At 38.6% G+C, this 26,049-nt stretch overlaps 1 protein-coding gene across 2 annotated transcripts in view; it reads right to left on the bottom strand.

Annotated features, from left to right (window-relative positions):
* Positions 1-26,049, bottom strand: part of CRYBG1 (crystallin beta-gamma domain containing 1) — a 155,260-nt gene that overhangs the window by 83,579 nt on the left and 45,632 nt on the right. For both annotated transcript variants that reach the window (XM_070733293.1, XM_070733292.1), the window contains exon 2: positions 6,548-6,671. In XM_070733293.1, the coding sequence (XP_070589394.1) occupies positions 6,548-6,671 (124 nt within the window). The remainder of the gene's footprint in view (positions 1-6,547; positions 6,672-26,049) is intronic.

Below are 26,049 nucleotides of genomic sequence, written 5' to 3'. Positions count from 1 at the left end.
CACGATTTGCCTTCAGTAAAGCCATGCTGATTTGGGTCCAATAAGTTATTGTTTTTTAGATGCTGATTTATCCTCTTTTTGAGTAGAGTCTCCATCATTTTAACTACAACTGATGTCAAGCTAACTGGCCTGTAGTTTCCAGCTTCTTCTCTACTGCCCTTCTTGTGGATAGGCACAACACTGGCCATTCTCCAATCCTCAGGAACATCTCCTGTTAACAGGGATTGGTTAAACAAATCAGTCAGGGGGGTAGCAATGACAGATCTGAGTTCTTTAAGAACTCTGGGATGGATGCCATCTGGACCCATTGCCTTATTTATCTTTAATCTTTCAAGTTCTTCTAAGACATCGGCTTCTAAGATCACTGGAGCTGAATCCGTACAGCTGGAAGCAATGCTATATCCCTCTATAGTATTATTTTGTAAGGTGTCTTTTGAGAAAACTGAACAGAAGTAGCTATTGAAATGGTCAGCGATCTCCTTATTCCCATCAATGCATGTATTATTCCCGGTACTAAGCTTTGTGATGCTGCAGTTTTTCTTCTTCCTATCACTAATATATCTGAAGAAGGTTTTATCCCCCTTCTTTACAGATTTTGCTATTTCTTCCTCTTTTGAGGCTTTAGCAGCATATATTATCTGTTTCGCCTCCTTCTGTCTCATTTTATACACCTCTCTATCAGCTATACTTCCAGACTCTTTATACCTCCTATAGGCAGCCTTTTTTTCATTGACTATAGCCCTTACATCATTGCTAAACCATAGCGGTTTCTTCTTCCTTTTACCTTTAGTTACTTGCTTTACATAAAGTCTTGTGGCTTTTAAGATGGCCTTTTTTAATACAGTCCACTGGGTGCTCGCTCCTGCCATTTTATCCCTCCCCTTTAATTCATTATTTAAATATTTCCCCATTGCATTAAAATTTGTTTTTCTGAAATCCAATACTTTGGTTGCAGTATAGGATTGCTCACAATCAGTTTTTACATCAAACCACAAACATAGATGGTCGCTGCAACCTAAATTTTCTCCCACCTTGACCTCTGAAACCCGATTCCCATTTGTAAAAACTAAATCTAGAATATTCTCCCCTCTAGTTGGTGTCTTAACTAGCTGTGCCATAGCTGCTCCTGTAAAGGCCTCTACTATATTCTTACTTTTGCATGTAAGGGCACTGGGGATATTCCAGTCAACATCAGGCATGTTGAAATCACCCATAACCACAATATCTCCCTTTACTGCCATTAGGGTAATCTCATCCACCATCTTGTTGTCATGTTCCTCAGATTGCCCTGGAGGCCTATAGATCACCCCAATTCTAATGACAGAACCGTCTTTATTTTGCATGCAAATCCAGAGGGTCTCCAGATCTTTACATGTATTTTGAATTAGTATTGTTTTTAGACTTTCTTTAACATAAATGGCTACTCCACCTCCCCTTCTCTCTATTCTATCCTTCCTATACAGTGTATATCCTGGTATGGATATTTCCCATTCATTGGAATCCTTAAACCATGTCTCAGTTATGGCAACCAGATCCAAATTATCTCTAGATATTATGGCCATTAACTCACAGAGCTTGTTGCTCAAGCTTCGAGCATTCGTGCACATTACCCGAAGAACATTATTTTCATTATTAGTTTGCCCCTTATCATCAACAACTACATCTATTTTATTTTCAGCTCCCTTTTCATAAGCTTCCAGAAACTGATGTATCCTCATTGGTCGGGGACAGAAATCCTCCACATCTGGTACATCTCTGTCCCCTTTACCTAGTTTAAATGCCTGTCCAAAAAAGCTCTGAATTCCTCACCGAGCACCTGGGTACCTCTGTATGATGGATGCAAACCATCCCTCTTAAACAACTCCCTATTAGACCATCTACTGACATCATGACTTACATAACCAAAACCTTCAGCTTTACACCACTGCCTTAACCACACATTAAACTCTCTGATACAACTTGTTTTACCCTCCTGGCCACAAACCGGTAACACCTCTGAGAAAGTCACTGAATCAGTTATTTTACCCAGCTCCACACTTAGACTTTGAAAATCTCTTTTTACTACATTAACATTTCTCTGGGACAGATCGTTTGTGCCAAGATGCACCACCACATCAACTTTATTACCTTTATTCACAGCCCTGACAATGTTTGTAATCCGCCTGCTGTCCCTGTGGGCAGTGGCTCCTGGAAGACACCTCATCACCTTCACCACATCCTTCCTCTGTCCCAAATCAACACCTCTGACAATCGAGTCACCCACAAGAACATGTGTCCTCTCTTTATTTCTACTAACTGGACTTGGTTTGGTGACACTATGTTCCTCATTTACAACAACTTCGTCAACAACAAACTTAAGGACTCTAGACCTATCCCACAACTCAAAGGACCAAACGACAAAGAATACCACGATGATTCTTCCAAAGCTAATCTTCTCAACTCTTTGGATCTGTCTTTGTTAACAGCACTGTCTCATTCTCCAATTTCATCAATCGCACCTCAAACTCTCTCAATGACCTAACCTTTATAGACTACTGAAGACCGAGTTGAAAAAGCATTATGTGACCTTAAACCTTCCCTATCAGTCGGAGCAGATGGTCTATGTGCATACTTCCTAAAAAAATTATCTTCTGCTATAGCTGAACCACTAAGCATAATTTTCAAAAAATCCTTCAGTACCAGCATACTTCCTAAGCTATGGTCGAAAGCAATGATCATCCCTATCTTCAAAAAAGGAGACCCTTCTCTTGTCGATAACTACAGACCAATATCACTATACTGTGTCCCATGCGAAGTCATGGAATCAGTTATAAACCAATAAATTACCCTCCACTCGAAACTAATAATCTGCTCTCTAACAAACAATTTGGATTCAGAAAAAAAATATCCCGCAACCTACAGCTCCTCCACTGCAAAAACATATGGACTACTCATCTTGACCACGGAAGATCTATAGATGCAATTTATATTGACTTCTCCAAAGCCTTTGACTCAGTGGTCCATGACAAACTACTCCCTAAAACTCAAATCCTATGGCATCTCAGGAGCCCTCCACAGCTGGATTACAGCATTCCCGTCAAACAGACAACAAGTGGTTAAAATAGGAAGCACCATATCTATCCCTGTCTCTGTTAAAAGCGGTGACCCCCAACTCTCTTCATTCTCTACATAAATGACCTTTGTGATCTCATTACAAGCAACTGTGTTCTCTTCGCAGATTATGTAAAACTCTTCAACACCACCGATAACACAACTACTCTCCAAAAAGACCTAGACTCTGTTTCTGATTGGTCTAACACATGGCAACTCCAAATCTCAACCAGCAAATGCTCTGTCCTACACATCGGCAAAAAGAATCAGAACTCCAAATACAAACTGAATAATCAAATTATCACAGATAACCCCCATTCAGTTAAGGACCTCGGGGTACTAATTACAAAAGACCTAAGTGCCAAAGCCCACTGCAACAACATCGCCAAGAAGGCTTCAAGAGTAGTTAATCTAATCCTACGTAGCTTCTGCTCTGGAAATCTCACGCTACTTACCAGAGCATACAAAACTTTTGCCAGACCCATCCTAGAATACAGCTCATCTGTTTGGAACCCATACCGCATTTCAGACATTAACACCCTTGAAAATGTCCAGAGATAATTCACCAGAAGAGCCCTGCATTCCTCTGCCCGTAACAGAATATCGTATGAAACTAGACTTACAATCCTGGGCCTAGAAAGCTTAGAACTAAGATGCCTTAAACATGATCTAAGTATTGCCTACAAGATTATATGCTGCAATGTCCTGCCTGTCAATGACTACTTCAGCTTCAAGCACAACAACACAAGAGCACATAACAGATTCAAGCTCAATATAAACCGCTCCAAACCTGACTGTAAAAAATACGACTTTAGTAATAGAGTTGTTGAAGCGTGGAACTCATTACCGGACTCCGTAGTATCGTCCCCTAACCCCCAACATTTTACCCTTAGACTGTCCATGGTTGACCTCTCCAGATTCCTAAGAGGTCAGTAAGGGACGTGCATAATTGCACTAGAGTGCCTTCTGACCCCTGTCCTCTTGTCTCTCCTATATCCCATATACAGTGATCCCCCGTTTATTGCGTCCCCAACCATTGCGAACAGGGTACTTCGCTATTTTTCAACCCGGAAGTCAAAATACCATCTACGCATGCGTGCCCGTTTTTTCTATGGGCACGCATGCGTAGATGGCAACCGGCTTCCCTGGGTCTTCCCCCTCTTGCTGGCGTCAGCGAGGAGTTTCCCCACCGCCCACGCAAACTCCTCGCTGCCGCCCGCCCTTCGCCCGCCCACGCGGTTCATTCTCGCCGCTTTCGAGCTGAGTCCTGAAGCGAATTCGCTCCAGGACTCAGCTCGAAAGCACGGAGAGCCAGCGTGGACAAGCCGTTCGCTAGCGCTGGCTATCGGCGCTTTTGAGCTGAGTCCGGAAGAGAATTCGCTCCCGGACTCAGCTCGAAAGCGCCGATAGCCAGCGCGGAGGAGCCGTTCGCTAGCGCTGGCTATCGGCGCTTTTGAGCTGAGTCCGGAAGAGAATTCACTCCCGGACTCAGCTCGAAAGCACCGATAGCCAGCGCGGAGGAGCCGTTCGCTAGCGCTGGCTATCGGCGCTTTTGAGCTGAGTCCGGAAGAGAATTCGCTCCCGGACTCAGCTCGAAAGCGCCGATAGCCAGCGCGGAGGAGCCGTTCGCTAGCGCTGGCTATCGGCGCATTTGAGCTGAGTCCGGAAGAGAATTCGCTCCCGGACTCAGCTCGAAAGCGCCGATAGCCAGCGCGGAGGAGCCGTTCGCTAGCGCTGGCTATCGGCGCTTTTGAGCTGAGTCCGGAAGAGAATTCGCTCCCGGACTCAGCTCGAAAGCGCCGAGAGCCAGCGCGGAGGAGCCGAAGATTGGGGGCGGTGCGGCTATTTTAAAATGTCGCCGCCGGCATGGGGGGCTTGCCAGCACCCCCCGGACCCCCAACCCGGGTTTGGGGGGCTGCTAGGAAGCCCCCCATGCCGGCGGCAAACAGCCGCGCCGCCCCCAATCTTCGGTTCCTCGCTAGCGCTGTGGGAGTAAAAACACCATCTGCGCATGCGCAGATGGTGTTTTTACTTCCGCAGCGCTACTTCGCGAAAACCCGCTCGTTGCGGGGGGTCCTGGAACGGAACCCTCGCAACGAGCGGGGGATCACTGTATCTTCTCTTCTATCCCTATATCTTTCTTCTATTCTCTCACTGATTATTTTATCCTATACTCTTTCTTCTATTCTTTCTCTAATTCTGTTTCCTTGAAGGTGTCCTCTATTACCTTCATTGTGTATTATTGTGTATTAGACAACATAAATAAATAAAATAAATAAATAAATAAATCTATCAAACTGATGATCATGTTAATTGCGTTATGATAAATTATTAAATACAAATAAGTAAAAAATTTACTTGCTGCATGAAAAAAGAAAGAAACAGAAAATATACTTGCTATCCAACCAAGTGTTCCGAAGGGAAAGTCTATCTTTAAAGTCGTTCCCAATTACCAAAATATTGTGAAAAGCATTTACTTGTTTAGATGTTCCACACAGTAAGCTTCATATTAAATGTCTCTTATTATTGCAAAGACACAGATGCCATTTTCTATATACCGGGATCAATATCTGGTATATAAAATAAAATATGATGTACATATGCATGACATGAACAAGGTAGGAGTCTTCAAACCATAAAAACAACTGCTTAAATGTTTATAATTCCCACATCCTGTTACATCTGAGCTGAAGACATGCATAATATAAAAATGCAGTTCACCAAGCCATACAGGTTTTGGTACTGTAAAGTGGCAGATGATACATATATAGATGAGCTTTCAGTGAAAGAATCAACCTTTATCCTGCATGCTTCATTTGATCTGCTGTCTCCTCTTTTCAAAGAACCATATACTGAAAAGCACTACAAATTAGTCCCTATGCAGTCTACTTGTTATTATATTTATGACTGAATTTTCCAGCAAAAAATCAAAGTCAGTTTGGCTTAGCTCACAGCCTATGATATAAATACTATTTATGCGAAGATTAAACATTGTGATAAGTTATTGTACAACCTTACCTCTATGATAATTATGCATACTCAGTTTCCATACTAGAAGAGAAATGATTGGTACTCTTCCTGCCTTCTTATTCTCTGATATATTTATATGAATAAGATGATATGAATACAAAAAAAAGTTTTGCAACATATAGTACAGATTTAAGCCAACTCAATCAAATATTTTCATGGGGCTGAATAAGAATAGACATTAGATGGATAATATTCCAATTCCTCCATCTTAATCTATCACAATAGTTTGTGCTAAAAATAGAAAAAAACATTTTAAAATTTTTTTCTGTATATAAAAATGAATGTTTGTACTTTGTTTTATGCAAATGAAAAAATAAATGGCTTCTTTTGTTTCTTTTGAAACAAGCTATTTCAGAATTTAGAATATATTCATATGATTTTCTTTTTTCAATAAAATGTAGTACAAATATTTTTAATTGAATCTTACCTTTCTAAATGAATTTGGCAATGAAGTTGAAGATATTGCATCCACTGGGATACCATAAGGATACTGTGAATCTTGTGTTGGATTTTCCTGAGTAACATACTGCATATCAGGCATGTCAAAATAGCTGCAAAATAGATTAAAATTATGCTTTAAGAGATGCCGGAGTATTACATTGAATTATCTAAAAGGCAATGTGTTTAAAGTTTTTTGAAAAACTCAAGCAAGAGCATGAAATTACGTACCACAATACCTTTAGGGTAGTTAAAAAGCATTTATTAGGCAGTTTATGTTCATCAGTTCTTTAGATTAAGCAGATAATTCAACCCACTGAATTATAGCAATTTCCTCAGTTCATTGCTGGTCTCTATCCTCTTTCTGTCTGCACAAGACAAACCCTATCTAGATTCCATAATTTAAAGAAGTTAGGTTGATGATGGGAAGCACTAGCAGAACTTTCCCATGGCAGCATCAGCCTAATGAAATTTCATTTGTACCGAAGTCTGCCACACCTACTGACATTAAGAAGGCAAGTTAAAACCAAAGCTGTTCCCTGCAGTTTATTCCTGCAAAGATAAAAGTGTTCATAGTCACAATTTTAGGTTAGACTGGGTAATAAAAATATGGCATAAAGCATGAAAAAAAAAAGATTATGCCATATGAAAAAAAAATGGAACAACATAAATTATGGAAGAAAACAACTTTGCTGTGCCATAAAGAGAGCAGGGGTAGAGTTGAAGATGATATATAGAATGAAACATCATATATTCAAATTAAGCTCCATCAGATGCTTGCAACTGTTTCATAAAATATATTCATTCTCTTGACATTAAAAGAGTCATGTTGTTTGGTTGGTTGCAAATTACTTTTCATCATGTTTCTCAGGGACAGATGACATTAGAAGATAAGAGTCTCAAGCTACTTTTTCCCCCATCATTGTGTACAGAGTTCATTATTCACTTTTCAAAACAGTTCATAGGTTCCAATGAAACCCTAATGATTCCCCAGGCTGCTCCTGAATCTGTCCAGATTTTCTTCTCTCAATATTAAGAGTTTTAAGGCTCCACATCATTGTAAAATTATTTTTAGAAGTTGCTAGTGCTTCAGCAATGCTAAGGTACATTTAGTGATCAGTCAAGCTTATTTCTGACAATCTTCCACTTTTGATGAAACAGCTTTGGAATGTAGAAGCCATGACACTGCTTGCTCCTATCCAGCTATTTTTCTGTTTTCAGGAACTATTTTGATTTCTATTGCTTTTGACATTGCATGCCCTCCATGTACTTCTGGATTTGGGTGAACCTCTAAAATAAATAAATGCATACCTTACATACCTATCAAACAAAAATGCAGACTAACTCTAGGGCTGAGCAATTACATGCTTCTGAATTTCTTCTTACAGGGCTTACCTTTCAGGGATGAAATGTTACTGGTTCGACCCAGTTCAGGCGTACCAATAGCATTGGTTGATGGTAGTTTGGAGAACTGGTAGTGGTGGCAGTGTGAGGCTCTCCCCACCCACCCAGATGTCGCCATTTTCTTTTATTAACCCTCTACCCATGCACAAAGTGTGCACTTCTAAACTGATAGGTAAGTAGATGTCACTGCTGGCTTAACTGAATTTTATATACTGTAGTTCTGATTTTACTGTCTTTATGATAAAAGTTGCTTTTCTTTAGTTGATTATTTTAAATTAATTCACCACTTCAATTTTTATTTTGTTCTTTCATAATGCAAATCACAAACCTAGAGTTAGTTCTAACGCCACTTTTGTCAGATATTACATGCCCATGCCTGATCATTCCTGATATTTCATTTTCTGTTCAACTTAATGGAATGTTACAAAGAATTCTGCCTGTCCATCAGCATGATGACTGTCTGAATAGCAAAACATCAAATTTGGTATGGGAGAAGAAGCCAGCAAAAGAAAGTTGGACTTTGAAAATTAGTCTGTTTGGGCAAATGGAAATGGGGAAAAATCCAGAAAATGTCCCCTCTTTTAGAATGGCAATTGGGCAGCAGATGGAAATGCTGCTCACTAATCCAGAATTAGCCCAAATCACTATGATCATGAGAACTAAAGTGGAATCATTATTAAGAGTTTGAAAAGAAGGTAAGAAACCATACTCTGCATGTTTTACTACAATGTTAACTAATCAAATATTTCTATTACTTTCAACTCAGCTTTGCAAATTATTGACTGGAAGAAAGAAAACTTCAGAATATTTTGGCAGGAAATATCTCCAAAGTAGCAAAAAGTGAGAGGGGCGGCATACAAATCTAAATAAACTAAATAAATAAACTAATATTAAGTAGAAACATTTTCATCACAATTTGCTTTGGAAAAAAATAGCAGAGCAATCCTTAGGCTATAACAAGGAAAATTGAAATCTTCAAACATTTGGTAAACTCTGCCATCTAGTGAATTGATTCTACTAAGCACTCATTATTTAAGCCCTAGATTTTATTAAAAAAACAGAAAAGGGTAAAATAATGTTCATTAGGTGGTACATAAAATTATTTTTTTCTATAGGAAAATAAATTGAATGGAATAGCTAAGATTAAGCTTGGATTGCAGAAATATAATACAATAAACTGAAATGAGAATAAATTTTAATGAATAAATTTATATGTGTTTTATATGAGGTTAGGATTTGGTGGATAATATTTTCTTTGTGTTACTTTTTATTTGTTTATTAAAACGTAATTGTGCTTCAAATATTTTTTTAAAAAATACAAATAATAACCAATAATGAAAGCTGTGGGTCAATTAATAAGAATTATATGCAATAAACTATTGCGAATTTAGGACAAACAACAAACAACCATGCCAAAAATCATCAAAAAGATTCCAGGTGTGTAAGCAAAGATTTCTCAGGCCACTAACCGCAATTGGAGAAGGAAGGAGCAATGCTTCAGACACTGGTCCCTTGACATTAACCCTTACCACTGCAATTTCGCTTCACATTCTATTTTCTTCTTTATTGATCTTACTTTCCCTTCCTCTACTTTTACTTAGTCCCCTTGCTTATTAGACAGTGAGAACTTTCTTTCTAATTCTATTAAGTTGAAGAATCTGTCTCTGACTGATGCTGGAGGCAGCATTCCTGGTTGTGTTTACAGCAAGATTTCTGCTTCTGGTGTTTAGCTATTTCCTATTCAAGCTTTCAATACCATATTTTTCTTTTCAGTAGCCTTCTTTAGCTTAGTGTAATAAAATCTACTATATTATACAGCTTCCATAATTCCAAACCAAGAGTTACAACATCAGGGTTACAAAAATATAGAGTGATTGAGGTATATAATTTATATAATTGCTCTAATCCCAATGATTTTGGGCATCTTACAATTAAAAACATTTTTAAAAGATAAAAGGTAAAAGAACAGAACAAAAATCATGATCTGAATCTGAAAATAACCAAAGCCAACCCAAACTCAACCTTCACCAGGCCTGAGAAGATAAGCAAATTTCTAATAGCTTTCTAAAGCCAGAACCACTCAGATCTCTGGCGAGATATACCAGATGCAGGAGCCATGAGAAAGAAGTCATACTACCCGTCTCTACTACACTTAGATGACCTGAGGGGTGGCAGGGAGACGCTTGAGCTCACGGTCATGCAATCCCCCTAAGCAAGTCTCCGCTGGTCTCAGATTGCCCAGAGAGTAGCCTGAGCAACTCTCTGGGCAATTTCAGCTCATATACGTGCCTGGACTGTCAAGGGTTGGTCAGTACCAATGGATAATTGGCCTTTTGCCAGCCTGCCAAATTGATTTTGACCAGTTGTGGTGGCCATTTTGGGACCCCACTCGGGCTGTAAAATGGCAGACGGAGCCGTTTCAAAGGAGAAGCCACGGAGCAAACAGCACCATAAGTCAGATCACCATGCCCCAGATGATGATCTACCTGGACCTTCCAACCAGGTTGTGGCTGGGTCTCCCCCTTCCCTTCAGGGCTTCTGGGGTTTGGCCTTTCCTCTGTCCCCCGGGTATTTACAAAGGTTTTAGAAGTGGTGGTGGCCCATCTTAGGTCCTTGCCTGTGCATATACAGTGTTATCTAGATGATATCCTGGGCCAGGCATCTTCTGAGCACCTCACGGTCTGCCATCTCCAGGTAACTATCTCAACACTCCAATAGCATGAGTTTTCAATCAATTTAGACAAGAGCCACTGGTGGGGATCACAACCCATATGCAGAGTGTGGCGACTTCCACGGCCTGGGCAACCCAGGCTTCCCTGGCGGACATTTGTCGGGTGGTGTGTTGTAATCATAGGTTCATAGGCACTGAACATTGGAATGGAATATTGCTGAAGGGTGATGTTTTAGCCTAATGGGTGCTGTATAAACCTTATTTCTTCCTCTATTGAAAGGAAGCAAAGTCCAGGCTGAGTAAGCAAGCTGCAGAATCCATGACCACGTGGAAAATAATTAACTTGATATACAACATGAAGAAAACCTATAGCTAACTTCCATATAAGGAAATATATGCCTTACTCTCATTCCTTTGCTAATCACCAGTAAACACACAATCCAGGAAAAGGCAATGAATGGAGCTTCCGTTAATTATCTATAGGGAAGTCACGAGGAGGTTGCCTTATACAGCGCATAAGTGAATGGTAGTTGGAGGATGGCTTCATGTATGTAGCGTTCGCGAATTGGTTATTCTGTACCACATGTCAGGAAAAGTGAAATACAATAAAAGGAGAGATCTCAATACAATCGAGGTCATCTCATTGAGAAAATTCTCTTCGTTGCTTCATTCTGATGTGGCAATTATGGCATCCTGTGCCTTCCTAGAGGTCGACCCGCTGGGGGAGGGCTGTTTGCCTTCAGTGGTGACTGGCCATCTTCTTCTCAGTTTATCCGCCACTACAAAATCAATTTGTATGCGTCAGCAGATGCAGTTTCAGCTGAAGGTCCACGAGGACCCACATTGAATCGGACTTGGACTATGCCCACCTGGGGGATCTTTCATTTTGGTATGTCCCATGATGGGACATCCCATCCTGAATGCTGGCTCCACCCATGATGGAGAAGGAGCATTGGTCTTACCTGATACGGTTCTTCTCATTAGCTGGAGCCAGCATTCAGCACCACCCTTGAAGTGTCCATTCCTGCACCTTGGTTTGTTGAACTGGCTTGGTGGTTTCTTTTCTTGGCCTGACTTTTTGCATGGCGGTCTCCACATGATTGACATGTTCTGGATGTGGAGCCTACCAATTGTGGAATGTCGAGTCTGCTTCTTTGAATTAATCAAAGCTGGGTCCTAGGAGGGCAGATCTAGCAAAAAGTAACAGACTCGGTCCTCATTCTGAGTGGATGAGGACAACCCATCCTGAATGCTGGCTCCAGCTGATGAGAAGAGGCTTATCAGGTAAGACCAACACCCCTTCTAGATGAGTTGTAGTTTCTGAATGGTTTTCATTGGCAGCCCCATGTTGTGCACATTGCAGTAATGAGTAATACAATTCTAAGGTGAGGTCTGAGCCAGGGACCCAAATATTTGCAGTCACATAGTCCTGTCAGGATTAAACTTGAGTCATATGTTAAACAGAAGAAGTGAGAGTATTGGGCCTTGCCCAACACCCAAAAGATGTGTTAATGCTGACTGAAACTAGCTACAAGTAGAAAAGTAGAACCAAAAAGTAAAAAAGCAGTCTAGAAGAATATTGTGATGAATGGTATCTAAATCCAGTCAGAGATTTAGGAATACATTGATGCTCAGATGCATCAGCAACAAAAATAACTATTTTTTTTAAAAAATTCTAACGTTAACTTATCCGTTTCTGCACAGAGTATGACCTTTTCTATGATCTCTTCCTCCTGAGGGATTGCTTCATTCTTCCAATATTGGGCATAAATTAACGTGGCCGCTGTAGTTATGTGGATAATCAAATATATTTGGTACTTTTCTAGTTTTTGCTGAAATATTTGTAGCAAAAAACTTTCTGGATTCTTTTCTATTTTGATGCCTAAAATTTCTTCCAACGAATTTGTAATTGTATTCCAAATGCATTTTGCTTTATCACACTTCCACCAAAGATGATAATAAGAGCCAATTTTGCCAATTTTAAAAAATAAGGAAGAATCGGACTTTTATAAGTGTTGGGAGAGGTTCTATTGGTGTTAGAGAAAAAAGAAAAAAAACGTGGTTAAAATATAATCAGAATAATATCTATTTGACAAAGCTATTGCCTGGTATTAGAATCTATTGTTAATATAAAGATATAGAATGTTTTGTATAATTTAAGATGTATATTCTTTTCCAAAACTGGCGTATGCAAATAACTTAATAGAGCTATAATAGAATTTTACCATAGTTGGAACCGTTTTTCCTATAGGATATGCTGCAAATTCGTCCAAATATTGTTTGCTTTTCTTTGGGTTTTGTTCCTTTCGTTTTTGTTTTTTCTTTTAAATGTATTAGTATTGATTTATGTATTGTATGTATATATGTATATAATAAAAAATAACTAATGCTCTTTTCATACTGTGATTTGTCGTATGAAATCTGATTAAATGACTCTAGATAATCAGTAGAATCTTGTGCATCTGAAGCCTAATCACCTCTTTAAAAATGTCCTTTAAAAGATGTATAGTAATCATTCAGAATCAATGAGTCCAACTATGAATAAAGAACATAGAATAATAATTTGAAGGGACCTTGGAAGTCATTTAGTCCAATACCCTGTTTCTAGCAGGATACTCTATACTAGTGATGGCGAACCTATCGCACGGGTGCCACAGGTGGCATGTGAAGCCATATTTGCTGGCACATGAGCCATTGCCCTAGCTCAGCTCCAACGTGCATGTGTGTGCCGGCCATCTGATTTTTGGCTCACACAGAGGCTCTGGGAGGGCGTTTTTGGCTTCCAGAAAGCCTCCAGGGGGGTGGGGGAGGACATTATGAGCCGCTCCGAGTCTTTGGAGAGGAGCGGCATACAAGTCTAATATATTATTATTATTATTATTATTATTATTATTATTATTATTATTATTATTATTATTACCCTCCCCCAGCTCCAGGGAAGCCTTTGAAGCCTAGGGAGGGCAAAATACGAGCCTACTGGCCCCACTAGAACATGGGAAATAGGCCATTTCCGGCCTCCAGAGGGCCTCCAGAGGGTAGGGGAAGCTATTTTCGCCCTCCCCAGGCATTGAGTTATGGGTGTGGACACTCACGCATGCGTGATAACACACCTGCACGCTCTTTCGACACCCAAGGAAAAAAAGGTATACCATTTCAGACAAATGGCTTTGAAAGCCTCCTATGATGGAATTGCACCCACAACCTTTGAAGGCAAACTGTTCCAGTGGTTGATTGTTCTCCCCATTAGGAAATTTCTCCTTAGTTTTATTTTGCTTCTCCCCTTGATTAGTTTCATCATTGTTTCTTGTCCTGCCTGCAGGTGCTTTGATTTAGGGGGAGGGGGGAAGCCACAAACACACATATATGGCTTCTTGAGGAAGGAGCACACCACAATACAATAAAAAAAATATTGCTATGAAAAAAAAATCCTTTCTAGATTCCATCATTTGCCACATGGTGGCATCACATGCCTTTATAAAACTAGGCTGTAGATCTGCTACCTTAACCAGATGTTTGTTATTGTCTTCAATTGTAGGGGTGTCACAATGTTTATTTATTTATTTGCTTGTTTTGTCAAGTACATATTGGTGATATACAAAGATATAATAATATTTATATACATGATACTAGTAAAAGAGAAACATTAGGACAGGGGATGAAAGGCAGTGTTGCTCTTATTTATTTATTTGTCATACAAATATAGTATTGTAGAATGTTTAACAAAAATATAAGTATAAAGTAGAGATAAAAAAGACAAAAATACATTAGGACAGGGACGGTAGGCACGAAGGTGCACTTATGCACGCCCCTTACTGACCTCTTAGGTCGGGAGAGGTCAACAGTGGATAATCTAAGGGTAAAAGTTTTTTTTGGGGGGGGGGGGTGTTAAGTGATGATACTACAGATTCTAGGGGTGAGTATTAAATGTATTAAATGTTACAATTTATTGGGTTTGGGGCAGAAAGCCCTCTGAGGCTGTTGAATGCTTTGTAAAATAATAATTGGAATGTATTTTTTGTCACATTACATGTGGTAAGTGAAACAGCTTTCCAAGTCCTGGAGAATTTTAAAAATACCTCTTGAATTTTTAAAGACACTCTGTAGCGCTAAAAAGAAGAAAATATTTTCCTTGATTATATCTTTTAAATGACATCTACTCCACGCCCACTCCCCAATCTTGCTATCGTGTGATGACATATTACTACAATACTTGCCATGGAATTTTCACTAAAAGGTGTGTGCATTTTTAAAATTGGCTGGGCCAGGGAGAGGCTTTAATTGTGCCTTTGTAGTTAGGCATCCAATGAGTTCTTGATTTTGCTGACTGATTTATGTAAATATATATATATATATATATTTCCAAGTTTATCCTGCAAATGTACCAACCTTGTAAAGTCAGCTTTTTCATTAGTCTATCAATTAGCATTATTTACGGTCTCTCCAGAGTTAATGATTTGCTATTGTATTTCACTTACTTTCAAAATTAACGGTACTTTGCCAGACAGCTGTCAGTGCTGACACAATATTACAGTATAAATGTTCAGAAATGACATCCCTATAAAAACATTGCCAGCATTCATGTGAAAAAGGAGCCAAAAAAAAAAAAAGTGTGGGTAGATGCTGAGCAAGTTTCTTACACAAGCTGCTTAGAGGCTTACTGGGATTTTGGTAAAACAGCCTGCTCTTCCAGAAAAGGTGCTCCCCGAACAATAGCTATCTGATAAGACAAATTATACTGTAAATGGTTTTGTCACAAGAGTCAAATGAGTAGTCTGAAACTAAATAACTCGTGCTCAGCTGTATTAACCATAGTGAAAGCATGCTTTTGGCCTGAAATTAGCCTTGTTCAAAGGCGGCACTGAAGTAGAAACAGAAACTCCAGGGACAGTATATCTGGCATTAATGAATATTTGTGAAGCACAATTAGCCAAACAAGTGTAAAAACAGCTTTAGTAAATACTGCAAAATAAATAGCACAGCATCATTTAACACCGCACCCAATTTATGCAACAAATTAGACTGAAGAATTAAGAGTACTTTAAAAGTCATTGTATTAATAATTTTGCTAAAAATCCGGTTATATTAAAGCGTGCACACGCAGTATTTGTATATAATGTTTTCTCAGGAATGCACATTAAGATGAAAATAATCTTTTCACTAATTTGGGAAAGATATATAGGTAAATAACACAGTCCCAAAGGTGCTTTTCCAAAAAAAAATACTTATAGATAACATAAAATAATAAAATTAGGTGACTCTAAGATGAAGAGCTTATTTTTATTTTATTCTATTAGCTTCTGAAATGTGTACAAGATAGCAGGTAAATGTATACAAATATAAATGTATGCAAAGTAAGTACAGATAAATGAGGACAGTAAGGCAGGAATGGTAGGCACAATGGTGTGCTTATGCACGCCCCTTACAGACCTCGTAGGAATGGTGTGATGTTGACAGTTGACAATCTAAGGTTAAAGTTTTGGGGGTTTGGAAATGAAACCACAGTCAGGTAGTGCATTCCAAGCATTGATCACTCTATTGCTGAAGTCGTCTTTTCTGCAATCAAGTTTACATCAAGTTTATATTTATTTTGTGCACGTGTATTGTTGCATTTGAAGTTGAAGTAGTCATTGACAGGTAGGACATTGTTGCAGATTTTATGAACTACGCTTAGGTCAGAGCAAAGGAGGCATAGTTCTAAATTGTCCAAGTCCATAATTTCAAGTCTGGTGGTATAAGGTATTTTGTTGCAAGCAGAAGAGTGGAGGACTCTTCCACTTGAAATAATTCTGGACTCTCTCAATTGTACTAATGTCTGATATGAAGTACAGGTTCCAGACAAGTGAGCTGTATTCGAGAAGTGGTCTGGCAAATGTTTTGTATGTTCCGGTTAGCAGTGTAATGTTCCCAGAGAAGAAGCTCTTCTGGGCTATCAAATCTCATCAAGCTGGCTGTTATCAAATGTACACACACTATACCTCACATTCTCTCAGAAGGATTCCAAAGAAGAAAGTATTGTTCATCTTGTGTTTATTAAAGCTTTTCTACAACTTGTCTTCTTCCAAAATGCCATAAAAAGGTTTCTGTAAACCACAATATTACACTGCTATGACCGATGAACAGCAGGGAAAAAGCATCTTTCTTCAGCGAAGCCTTTCCCCATAATTCTTCTATGAAATTTACATAGTTACTATAAGTTCCTTTTACCTTTAATTATTTCCTGTTCAATTCAGACAATAAAATGTCCTTGAACTATCTAATTATTTTAACTAATTATTTTCTATTCCTTTTGACTTCAGTGAAAATTATTGGTTTGCTCTTGTTTTTCTTTCCCTCAAGACTACAACAAATAAACATAACATAAATTTGTATCGTTATGTTGTGTATTGTTCCATTAGTTTCCAAGTGCCAAGGTAGGATGGAAATGAAGGACAGCTGCATTAGAATATCAAGCAAATGTTCCTTTATTTCAATAATGTAACTTAAAAGGTGAAACTTAATATCTCCTAATAGACGGCTGTGTTTTATGAAGCACAATGGACCAACAGCAGATGACATGGCTCCCCAAATCAACAGACTGGAAACTTTTGCATCTCATTTGGAAACCAGTCTGATATTGTTCTATGTAGAATCCTTTTTTTATTGATCACATGTAATATTCTAATTTTCTAAGATGGGGGATTTGGGGTTTTCATGAGCTGCACCCCATAATCGTCACAATTATGACAAATCACGGCTTGAACTACTGCATGTTATGAATCTCTCTCGTATATTACGTATCACCTTTTAAGTTATATTACTGAAATAAATGAACTTTTGCACGATATTCTAATTTTTCGAGCTTCACCTGTATGTATGTACAGGTATGTATGTAAGTATGTATGTATGTATTATTTATTCTATTTGTATGGCCACCCATTTCACCAAGTATTTTTGGACAGTGAACAAAATTGAAAAAATAAAAACCACTACAATAATACTAAGATTAACATACATATCACCCAAGAATTATTCACCCACCATAATTGCTAAATTAGCCAAGAAACAGGTATTTGCACCCACTCAAAAAAGATAAAGAGAAAAAAAACAACCATTAAAAATAATTGCCGTAGCTGAATGCATTTTGTTATGTAGAATTGGCCATTATCGCTCCGAGTCCTCAGAGAGGGGCGGCATACAAATCTAATAAATTATTATTATTATTATTATTATTATTATTATTATTATTATTATCATTATCATCATCACCATCACCATCATCATATTTTTCACAAGGATGAAAAATTATGAATAATGTAGCGATTGGAGAGAGGAAGGATGGCTCTGTCTCCAGATCAGTCAATGAAACTGATAGATATGTACTGACGGCATAAAAAGAGAATGCTTTTAAACTACAAGTAAATATAAAATTTATAATCACAAGACAATGTCAATCACCATTATGGCATATAACAAAACATAAACATTTGATGTTAAGAAGGGAATTGAACAAATTCATGACAGGATGTGATTGAGAAGCAAACACCCCAGAGGACTGCTGCCTTCGTATTTGGCATGTATTTGGCCTGCCAAGTGTTTTTAAATGTAATTTACTGGCCTTGGGAAAAGAATGCTGACCACAGCAAACTTTTAGTTTATCCAATAGAATCATTCTTATGCATTTTGAAGTATTTCAAAAAAAGCAACACTGACAAAGTTGCCATACTAAGTGACATACACAAAGATGCATACTGTTGTCTAATCCTGTAACCTCTGGGTTAACAGACCTCAGCTGAGCAAATTTCACATACAATAAACAGGTCTTTGTTCAGATTCCGTCCCCACTTAATAATGTCCATTAAGATTTTGCTGCAAATGAAGCTATTTACATCAGTTATCTAATCACATAAAAGACATAAATGGCCATACCCATCCCCTCTCCCTGCACAATTTTACAATTGGTTTACAATTCTTGAGGATATATGCTACTTATTAAATCAATGTATTTAGTTTCCGAGCCCAATGAGTGAAGCAGGAGTCCCCAAACCTGGAAACTTTAAGACTTGTGGACTTCAACTCCCAGAATTCTGGGAATTGGAAGTCCACAAGTCTTAAAGGTGCCAAGTTTGAAGACCTCTGGAGTCAAGAAACAAAAAAGCAGGTCTTGAAGGCAGGTTCTGTTGCTGACATCCAAATCTTGGGGAGGATGCTATTCCAGTGGGCAGGCATAGTTAGCACGCCCACCCCATCAGATCTTTTCAGATTGTATTGGAAATAAAGATCACCACCTATGTATTCAACTTTTGCCCTCCTGCCTAATTTTAGTCACCAGAACAAAATAGGATTAAGGGAGTGTTGGCTATTATTCTTGCAGGAGATATTTAGACCAATAGTAAGACCTTTCATGAAGAAATTCTGCCTTGGCCTTGGTGATCTACACAATTGCAAACTAGGTTTGAAAACTTAATTTGTTGTGAGTGTTCTTTGTCCATCTTAGGTCATGTCAGATTCTGAGGAGGATGAGTCAGGCCCCTCTGGATACCCTGGGCCAGGGGGGTTGCCAGATGAAGCAGACAGCAAGAGTGAGGCAGAAAGTGACTTGAGTGACCCTGAGGAACCACTAGAGGGGGCTGATGTGACAATGGGTGAGTGGTCCCAGTCAGAGAGTGAGAAAGACATGAGAGTGGAAAGTCATTGGATTGACCCTCGCTTTAGAAGATTGCTCCGAAAGCGAGAAGAGTTCCAGAGTAAAAGGTATTAGTTTACAGCCTTAGCCTCTTTGACGTGTGTGATGTCACTTCCAGGCAGTATAAAAGAAAAGGTTTGTGGGAAATGGGGCGTGGAGAATCAATGTTATTCAATGGAGGAGACCTGAGACTGGGAGGTGTGACTGAACAGGGCTTAAAAATCATGATTTCTGCTTCAATAAGGAACAGTGCTGGGCAGCTTTCAGTGAGCAAAATCATGTGTTTAAGTAATGAATGGAGTTTATCTAAAGAATGCAGATAAGACTGAGTTTCTGGCGCTCTTCCCGGATATAAATTACAGTTAGCTCTAAAGTGAAAAGCAACTTCTTCTGTGCCATTTTAAAAAACCTGCGTTTCATTATACATGCTTGTGTTCAAACGAAGAGTGGATTTTATCATAAAATAAGTGACTTCTGAGTTGGGGTTCGCTCCGAAGGCCTATGCACAGAACAGTAAGGTGATGACATCACAGCTCTGCTGGCATTCCATCTTCAGTGGTTTTCAATGCTGTTGATCCTGCTATTGTACAGCAAAGGAGGTTACAAAGAGTTTGCATTATTACTCCTTACCATCCCATTCCAGGGAAGCAGTTAATACTGTGGATTATGGGCTAGATAGAGATGCTATGGATAAATAAAACACTCAGCATGTTTTGGATGAATTACACCCTCCCAAAAGAACATATTTGGAAATTCCGGAACTGCCTGCTACCGCACGAATCCCAGCAACCGATAAGGTCCCACAGAGTTGGCCTTCTCCGGGTCCCGTCGACCAAACAATGTCGTTTGGCGGGCCCCAGGGGAAGAGCCTTCTCTGTGGCAGCCCTGGCCCTCTGGAATCAACTCCCCCCGGAGATGAGAACTGCCCCCACACTCGTTGTCTTTCGTAAATTACTCAAGACCCATCTATACCGCCAGGCATGGGGGAGTTGAGACACCTTTCCCCCAGGCTTTTTTTTTTGTATTTATGTTTGGGTATGTATATGTTGTTTGATTTTTTTAATTATGATAGGGTTTTATGTGCTTTTTAATACTATTAGATTTGTTTTCGCTGGAATATTGTTTTTATTATTGTTGTGAGCCGCCCCGAGTCTTCGGAGAGGGGCAGCATACAAATCTAATAAATTGAATTGAATTGAAATTCTCAGTTTTCAATTGTCACTGAATGTACTGAAGATTAGTTACTAAGGAGTCATCCAGGTTTGACAACCACGTCACTGTGACACTCTCACACCTTGGCTACAACCCATCTCAACTGCTGCAATGTGCTGAGACTGTATGCTTGAAAAATATATGGAAACTGCTCTGGATATACTTTATATCACAGCTGTATTTAAATATATGCTAATAGATTGCTAATTTCTTACTTAAAGTGCTCATATTGACTTTTAATATCATAAACTGCTATAACGATCTGCAGGAGGGCTGTTCTGAAGCTATGCCATGGCCAGAGGCTCATCTTTCTAGCACAGACAAGTTTTTTCAGTTTAAGAAAACTGTTAAGAGACGTTTCTTTCACTAGATTTTATTTGTGGGCAATTAAACTGCATTTTTAATTTTCTATACAGCTATTCCTTGACTTACAACCACATTGAGCCCAAACCTTCTGTTGCTAAGTGAAACAGTTGTTAAGTGAATTTTGCTCCATTTTATGACCTTTTTTGCCACAATTAAGTGAATATCCCAAAGCTGGGGGGGGGGGGGGTTCAGAAGGTAACTGAACTTTCTTTTTTTTCTTTGAAAACGTTTCACTTCTCATCCAAGAAGTTTCTTAAGTTCTGAGACAGGATTGTGGGGAATGGAAGTTCCATGACAGGATAGTGGTGAATCCCCCACGATCCTGTCAGAGCTGAAGAAGATTTTGCGATGAGAAGCAAAACGTCTTCAAAATAAAAAATAAAAAAGTCCAGTTGCTTCCTGATAAAGCACCTTTGGGAAAACCATGACCTGGATGGCGGAGAATCTCTACAGACTGTTAAGTGAATACTTCAATTGTTAACTTAGTAACGTGGTGATTAAGTGACTCTGGCCTCCCCACTAACTTTACTTGTCAGGTGGTTACAAAAGGTAATCACATGACCCCAGGACTTTGCAACTGTCATACATGAGTCAGTTGCCAAAGCATCTGGAATTTGATCATGATATATGGGGATGCTGCAATAGTCGTAATGTGAAAAAAAGTTATACATCACTTTTTTCAATGCTGTTGTAAGCAGTAGTGTGCTCGACTGAGCGGGGTGGACATAAGCTCCAGCCCGAAGTGGCAGGAAGTGAAGGCTGCCTTCGCTCTGGTGACTCTCCTTTGACTGTCAAGGAGATGAGTAGCATCCTTCAGACATTGGAATCAGAGGGGAAAATTAAATTGATTATTTTGTATCTTTCAAAGCAATTTTTAAAGCTGCACGAAGGATTTCCTTCCTTTCCATAGTGGGCCTGAATAAATTCCAGTGCCTTTTCCCAGATATATCCCAAACACAAGATTTGGTATTAAGATAGGGAACTAATAAATGTCTTGTGGATTAGACCAAGAACAATATAGTGCCTAAAAATATCTGATTTTGCTAATGAGATTATTTTGGAAGTTTTGTAATTGGCACCGTATCAGTTAATGGAGGTATCTATAAACACATTTATTGCAGGATATACCAGAATAACCACTGAAATCATGATTGCTGCATAAAATGCGAAATGTCATTAAGATTCTATCCAAAACAGGTTCTCTAACCTGACTTCAGTTAATAATAGTAAAGAACAACAGACATCTGAGAGAAGACTATTTTTGCTACACAAAAGTATATATTTGGGGAAAACCTGTCACAGAAGGCAATGCATGAAGTTCTTGAAATATTTATTTATTATTATTATTTATTAGATTTGTATGCTGCCCCTCTCCGTAGAGTTTATGCATGGATGGATGTATGGATGTATGGATGTATGGTGTGTTCAGGAGTGTGCAGAACCCTTGAGTTATCAAGGACATGTACAGAAGAAACGTGGAATTCCAGCAGATATTCAGGAGATGAGTAACTATTCAGTCATACAAAAACGGATACATTAAAGTGTATAAAATAGTGTTTACTTTAAAAATAGCACAGTCAAGTTAAATAGCCCGGGCATTTACATTCAAATCAATCAATAACTCTCAATACAATAATAATATTACAAGCCTGTCTTTGTCTTACATACCAGACGTACATTATAGCTTACAAATACATTAAACTATCTTAGACACCCTGAGCTTACTACATCAGTCGCCGCCCCGAGTCTTCGGAGAGGGGCGGCATACAAATCTAAGTAATAAATAAATAAATAAATAAATAAATAAATAAATAAATAATAAATCAGTCACAGTGAATCAGCAGAAAGAACAGAGAGAGCAGAGAGAGAGAATCATGTTTTCTGGCTCCCTCTTATGGCAATTTGCAACACTACCTCTTAAAGCTATAGTACTTTAATACAACATTCATTGTTAGCTTGTTTATATATTGCAAACCCAACTGTTTTGTACATAGTATTAACAAAGTTTGTATAAAATTACAAAGTATAAACATTAATATGAATATACAGTATGAGAAGTATAAGTTATATTGAAGTATAAGTATATGCTGGCTCTGTTAAAAATTGCTATTGCTAATATGTTGTAAGGCACCCTGAATCTAAGGAGAAGGGCGGCATTTAAAAAATCAATCAAACAAACAAACAAACAAACAAATAAATAAATAAATAAATATGGTTTTGAGTACGTGATATTTTATGAATATATGGGGACTTTAAGACAGGGACGATAGGCATACTGCTGCGCTGTCAATTGGTGCAATTGACCAATTGTCAATTGGTGCAGTCAATTCCTGGACTGTTTACAGGAAAGCCTATAATGTCACTCCACATGAATCTCTGAAAGCTTGTCACTATACACAGTCAATAGGACACCAAGAATCAATCAAGTTATATGCAGAGAATGAACGAGACATTGACTTACAGTGAGCAACCTCACATGGATCTACGGTGAGAACATAAGAATGTCATTTGGACTAGAAAAGCATAGCTGGATGTTAGTCAAGAGAGAGAAAATAGTTAAGATTGATACCAGTGCATCACATAGTAGACATTCAGACCAGCTACCTTGGTCTTAATGTCACATGAAAACCATAATGTATACCAGTGAAGGGCTGCCAAAATTTTTACTACCACACTCTGGGCGTGGCTTATGCATTTTCTTTCAACATCTTTCAGTGCAAATTGGGTGCTCTGGGGTGGAGCTCCATTTTCGCTACCCCACTGCGTTCCCCCCCATCCGTACAGCAGCCCACCCCTGATGTATACGTATATGCTAAGCATTGGGAAAACGGGGTGGGGAGACTCTACCATCAAAGAATGGATTTTAAATTGATTGAATTAGCAGAGATGACAAAAGTAACTGCTTTGATTAGAGAAAATGGACTAGACAAGTTTATGAGAGACTGCAAGCCATTTGTGGAATTTCTACATGTTAAATGCAACAACAGATGGTTAGAAGAGGAATTTGAAGATTGGTTTTAACTTTATATAACATGTTGACTTTTTTATATATAAAATATAAATATATACATATACATTTTATGAGTGTGAGAGAACAGATACTGGGTCGATTTGATTATTAGATAAAGAGATTTCCACATCAGCGATATTTGTTTATGTTTCTTAAATACAGGTGGGAAAGTTTATAACTATTTGTAGAGCCTTTGTGTAATGGGAGGAAAATGTATTAAATTTTTATGTATCTTTCAGCATTAAGCCAAGGTGGATTTTTTTCTTATGTTTAATGTTAAATGTATTTGATATTTGGGGGAAGAGGGAGTAGTACACACTTTTTAAAATTCTTTTTGATGTTAACGTTGGATATTTGTTAGTCTGTTTTTTCTTTGTTTTGTATTTTGTCTTTGATGATAAAATAATTTATAAACATGTTTTTAAAAAACCCAGGCATTATCGTATGTTTTGGCGTATAAGACACACTTTTGTCCTCCCTAAAAGAGGCTGAAAATTTGGAGGCAACTTATACTCTGAATAGCTTTTTCAAAAAAATCCTTTTCAGCCCTAACAAGGGGCTAATAATCTTCCCAGTTCTTACCTTCCATCCCTAAGTCTTTGCAGGCTTTTTTTAATTACTCTACTTGCTCCAAATAAGTTTCTTTCCAGTCCCAACAAGGTGCTAATGATGGTCCCAGCTCTTACTGGCTTGCAAGCTCTTTCATTGTTACTCTCTCCAAATAAAGTTTTTTTAAAACCCTAACCAGAAGATAAAAGAATGTGCTGAAGCTAACCAGACTAAGGACGTTAGTCAGATGAATACCTGGTAAGCAGATTTCCCCCCTTATTTTCCTCCCCCAAAACTAAGGTGCATCTTATACTCTGAAAAATATTGTAAGTTCCAGATCTATAGAAATAGGAGTACAGAACTAGACAGGACCCAAAGTGCAGACTATATAGAGATTCCTCAAAGACTGTACTGTATCATATAGCGGCAGGTTGTAAGATGCAGGCAGGAACAGCCTTCACTTAATGGCACAACAAAGTAAGTGGTATTGTACACAGGAAAGTCTCTACAGAATGTGGGCTAGATCCTTCCAAGTTCAGATGGGAGATTCCATAGAAGATTGTAGAAAATTAGATCCTATGGAATTTCCAGATCAAGAAAGACAGACATCTACTGGTCAATCAACCAGACGTTGTGGTAGTAGACAAAGTCCTGAAGATAGTCATAGAGATAGATTGGGATAGATAGAGCGGTGCAAAGTGACAGTTTTGTATATGATATGTTTGTGTGTATGCTTCGTAAATAATGGGTTTTTTAGGCTTTTAATGTTAAATTGTTATTTTAGACTTTTAATATTAGATTTGTTATTGTACATTGTTTTATCACTGCTGTGAGCCGCCCTGAGTCTGCGGAGAGTGGCGGCATACAAATCAAATCAAATAAACAAACAAACAAACAAACAAACAAACAAACAAACACCAGGAGGAAGGAACATGAGAAACTGGAGAAATATCGGGGCCTCAAAAAGGAAATGGAAAGTAAAGGCCAAAGTGATCACAGTGGTGGTAGGGTCACTTGGGCCATGATGAGTCCTAAAGTGGTAAAGTGGCCCCAACAGATCCTAGGAAAGACACCAGAGCTCTCTGTCCAGAACAATGGAGATCCTGATACAAATATGCTACCTGCACCATCAATGGGGGGGGAGGGGGGGAGGAAGAATCAACCTACTGTAGAAATTACATGAAAAGTATAGATGAAGAGCACCATAAATACCTGTGCTTCCTTCAGGCTGATATATCTCCCCCTGGGCACGTTGAAGTTATATATGGTATGCCTGTATGTGTGTACGTTAGTATTGGGGATTTTCTTAAACTTATAATATTTTAATTAATTGGATTGTATTGGATTGTTTTTCACTTGTTGTGAGCCGCCCCGAGTCTTCGGAGAGGGGCGGCATACAAATCCAAATAATAAATAAATAAATAATAAATAAATATCAAGCACTCTGAAGTCAGGAAGTACAGTGGTAAATACATTAGTTGAGTGAAGCAATTAAAGTCTAGACTCAGTGGCAGATATATCACTAAGAAGATTTACACCTGGGCAATTCCAGTCGTTACACATACAGCTGGAATAGTGGACTGAATTCAAGAAGGTCTAAGAGTCTTGGATAGGAGG

The sequence above is a fragment of the Erythrolamprus reginae genome, chromosome 1 (genome assembly GCF_031021105.1).
Source record: "Erythrolamprus reginae isolate rEryReg1 chromosome 1, rEryReg1.hap1, whole genome shotgun sequence".
In the NCBI taxonomy this organism is placed as follows: Eukaryota; Metazoa; Chordata; class Lepidosauria; order Squamata; family Dipsadidae; genus Erythrolamprus; species Erythrolamprus reginae.
Note: the sequence above shows the minus strand (reverse complement) of the source record. Positions and strands in the feature narration are given on the sequence as shown.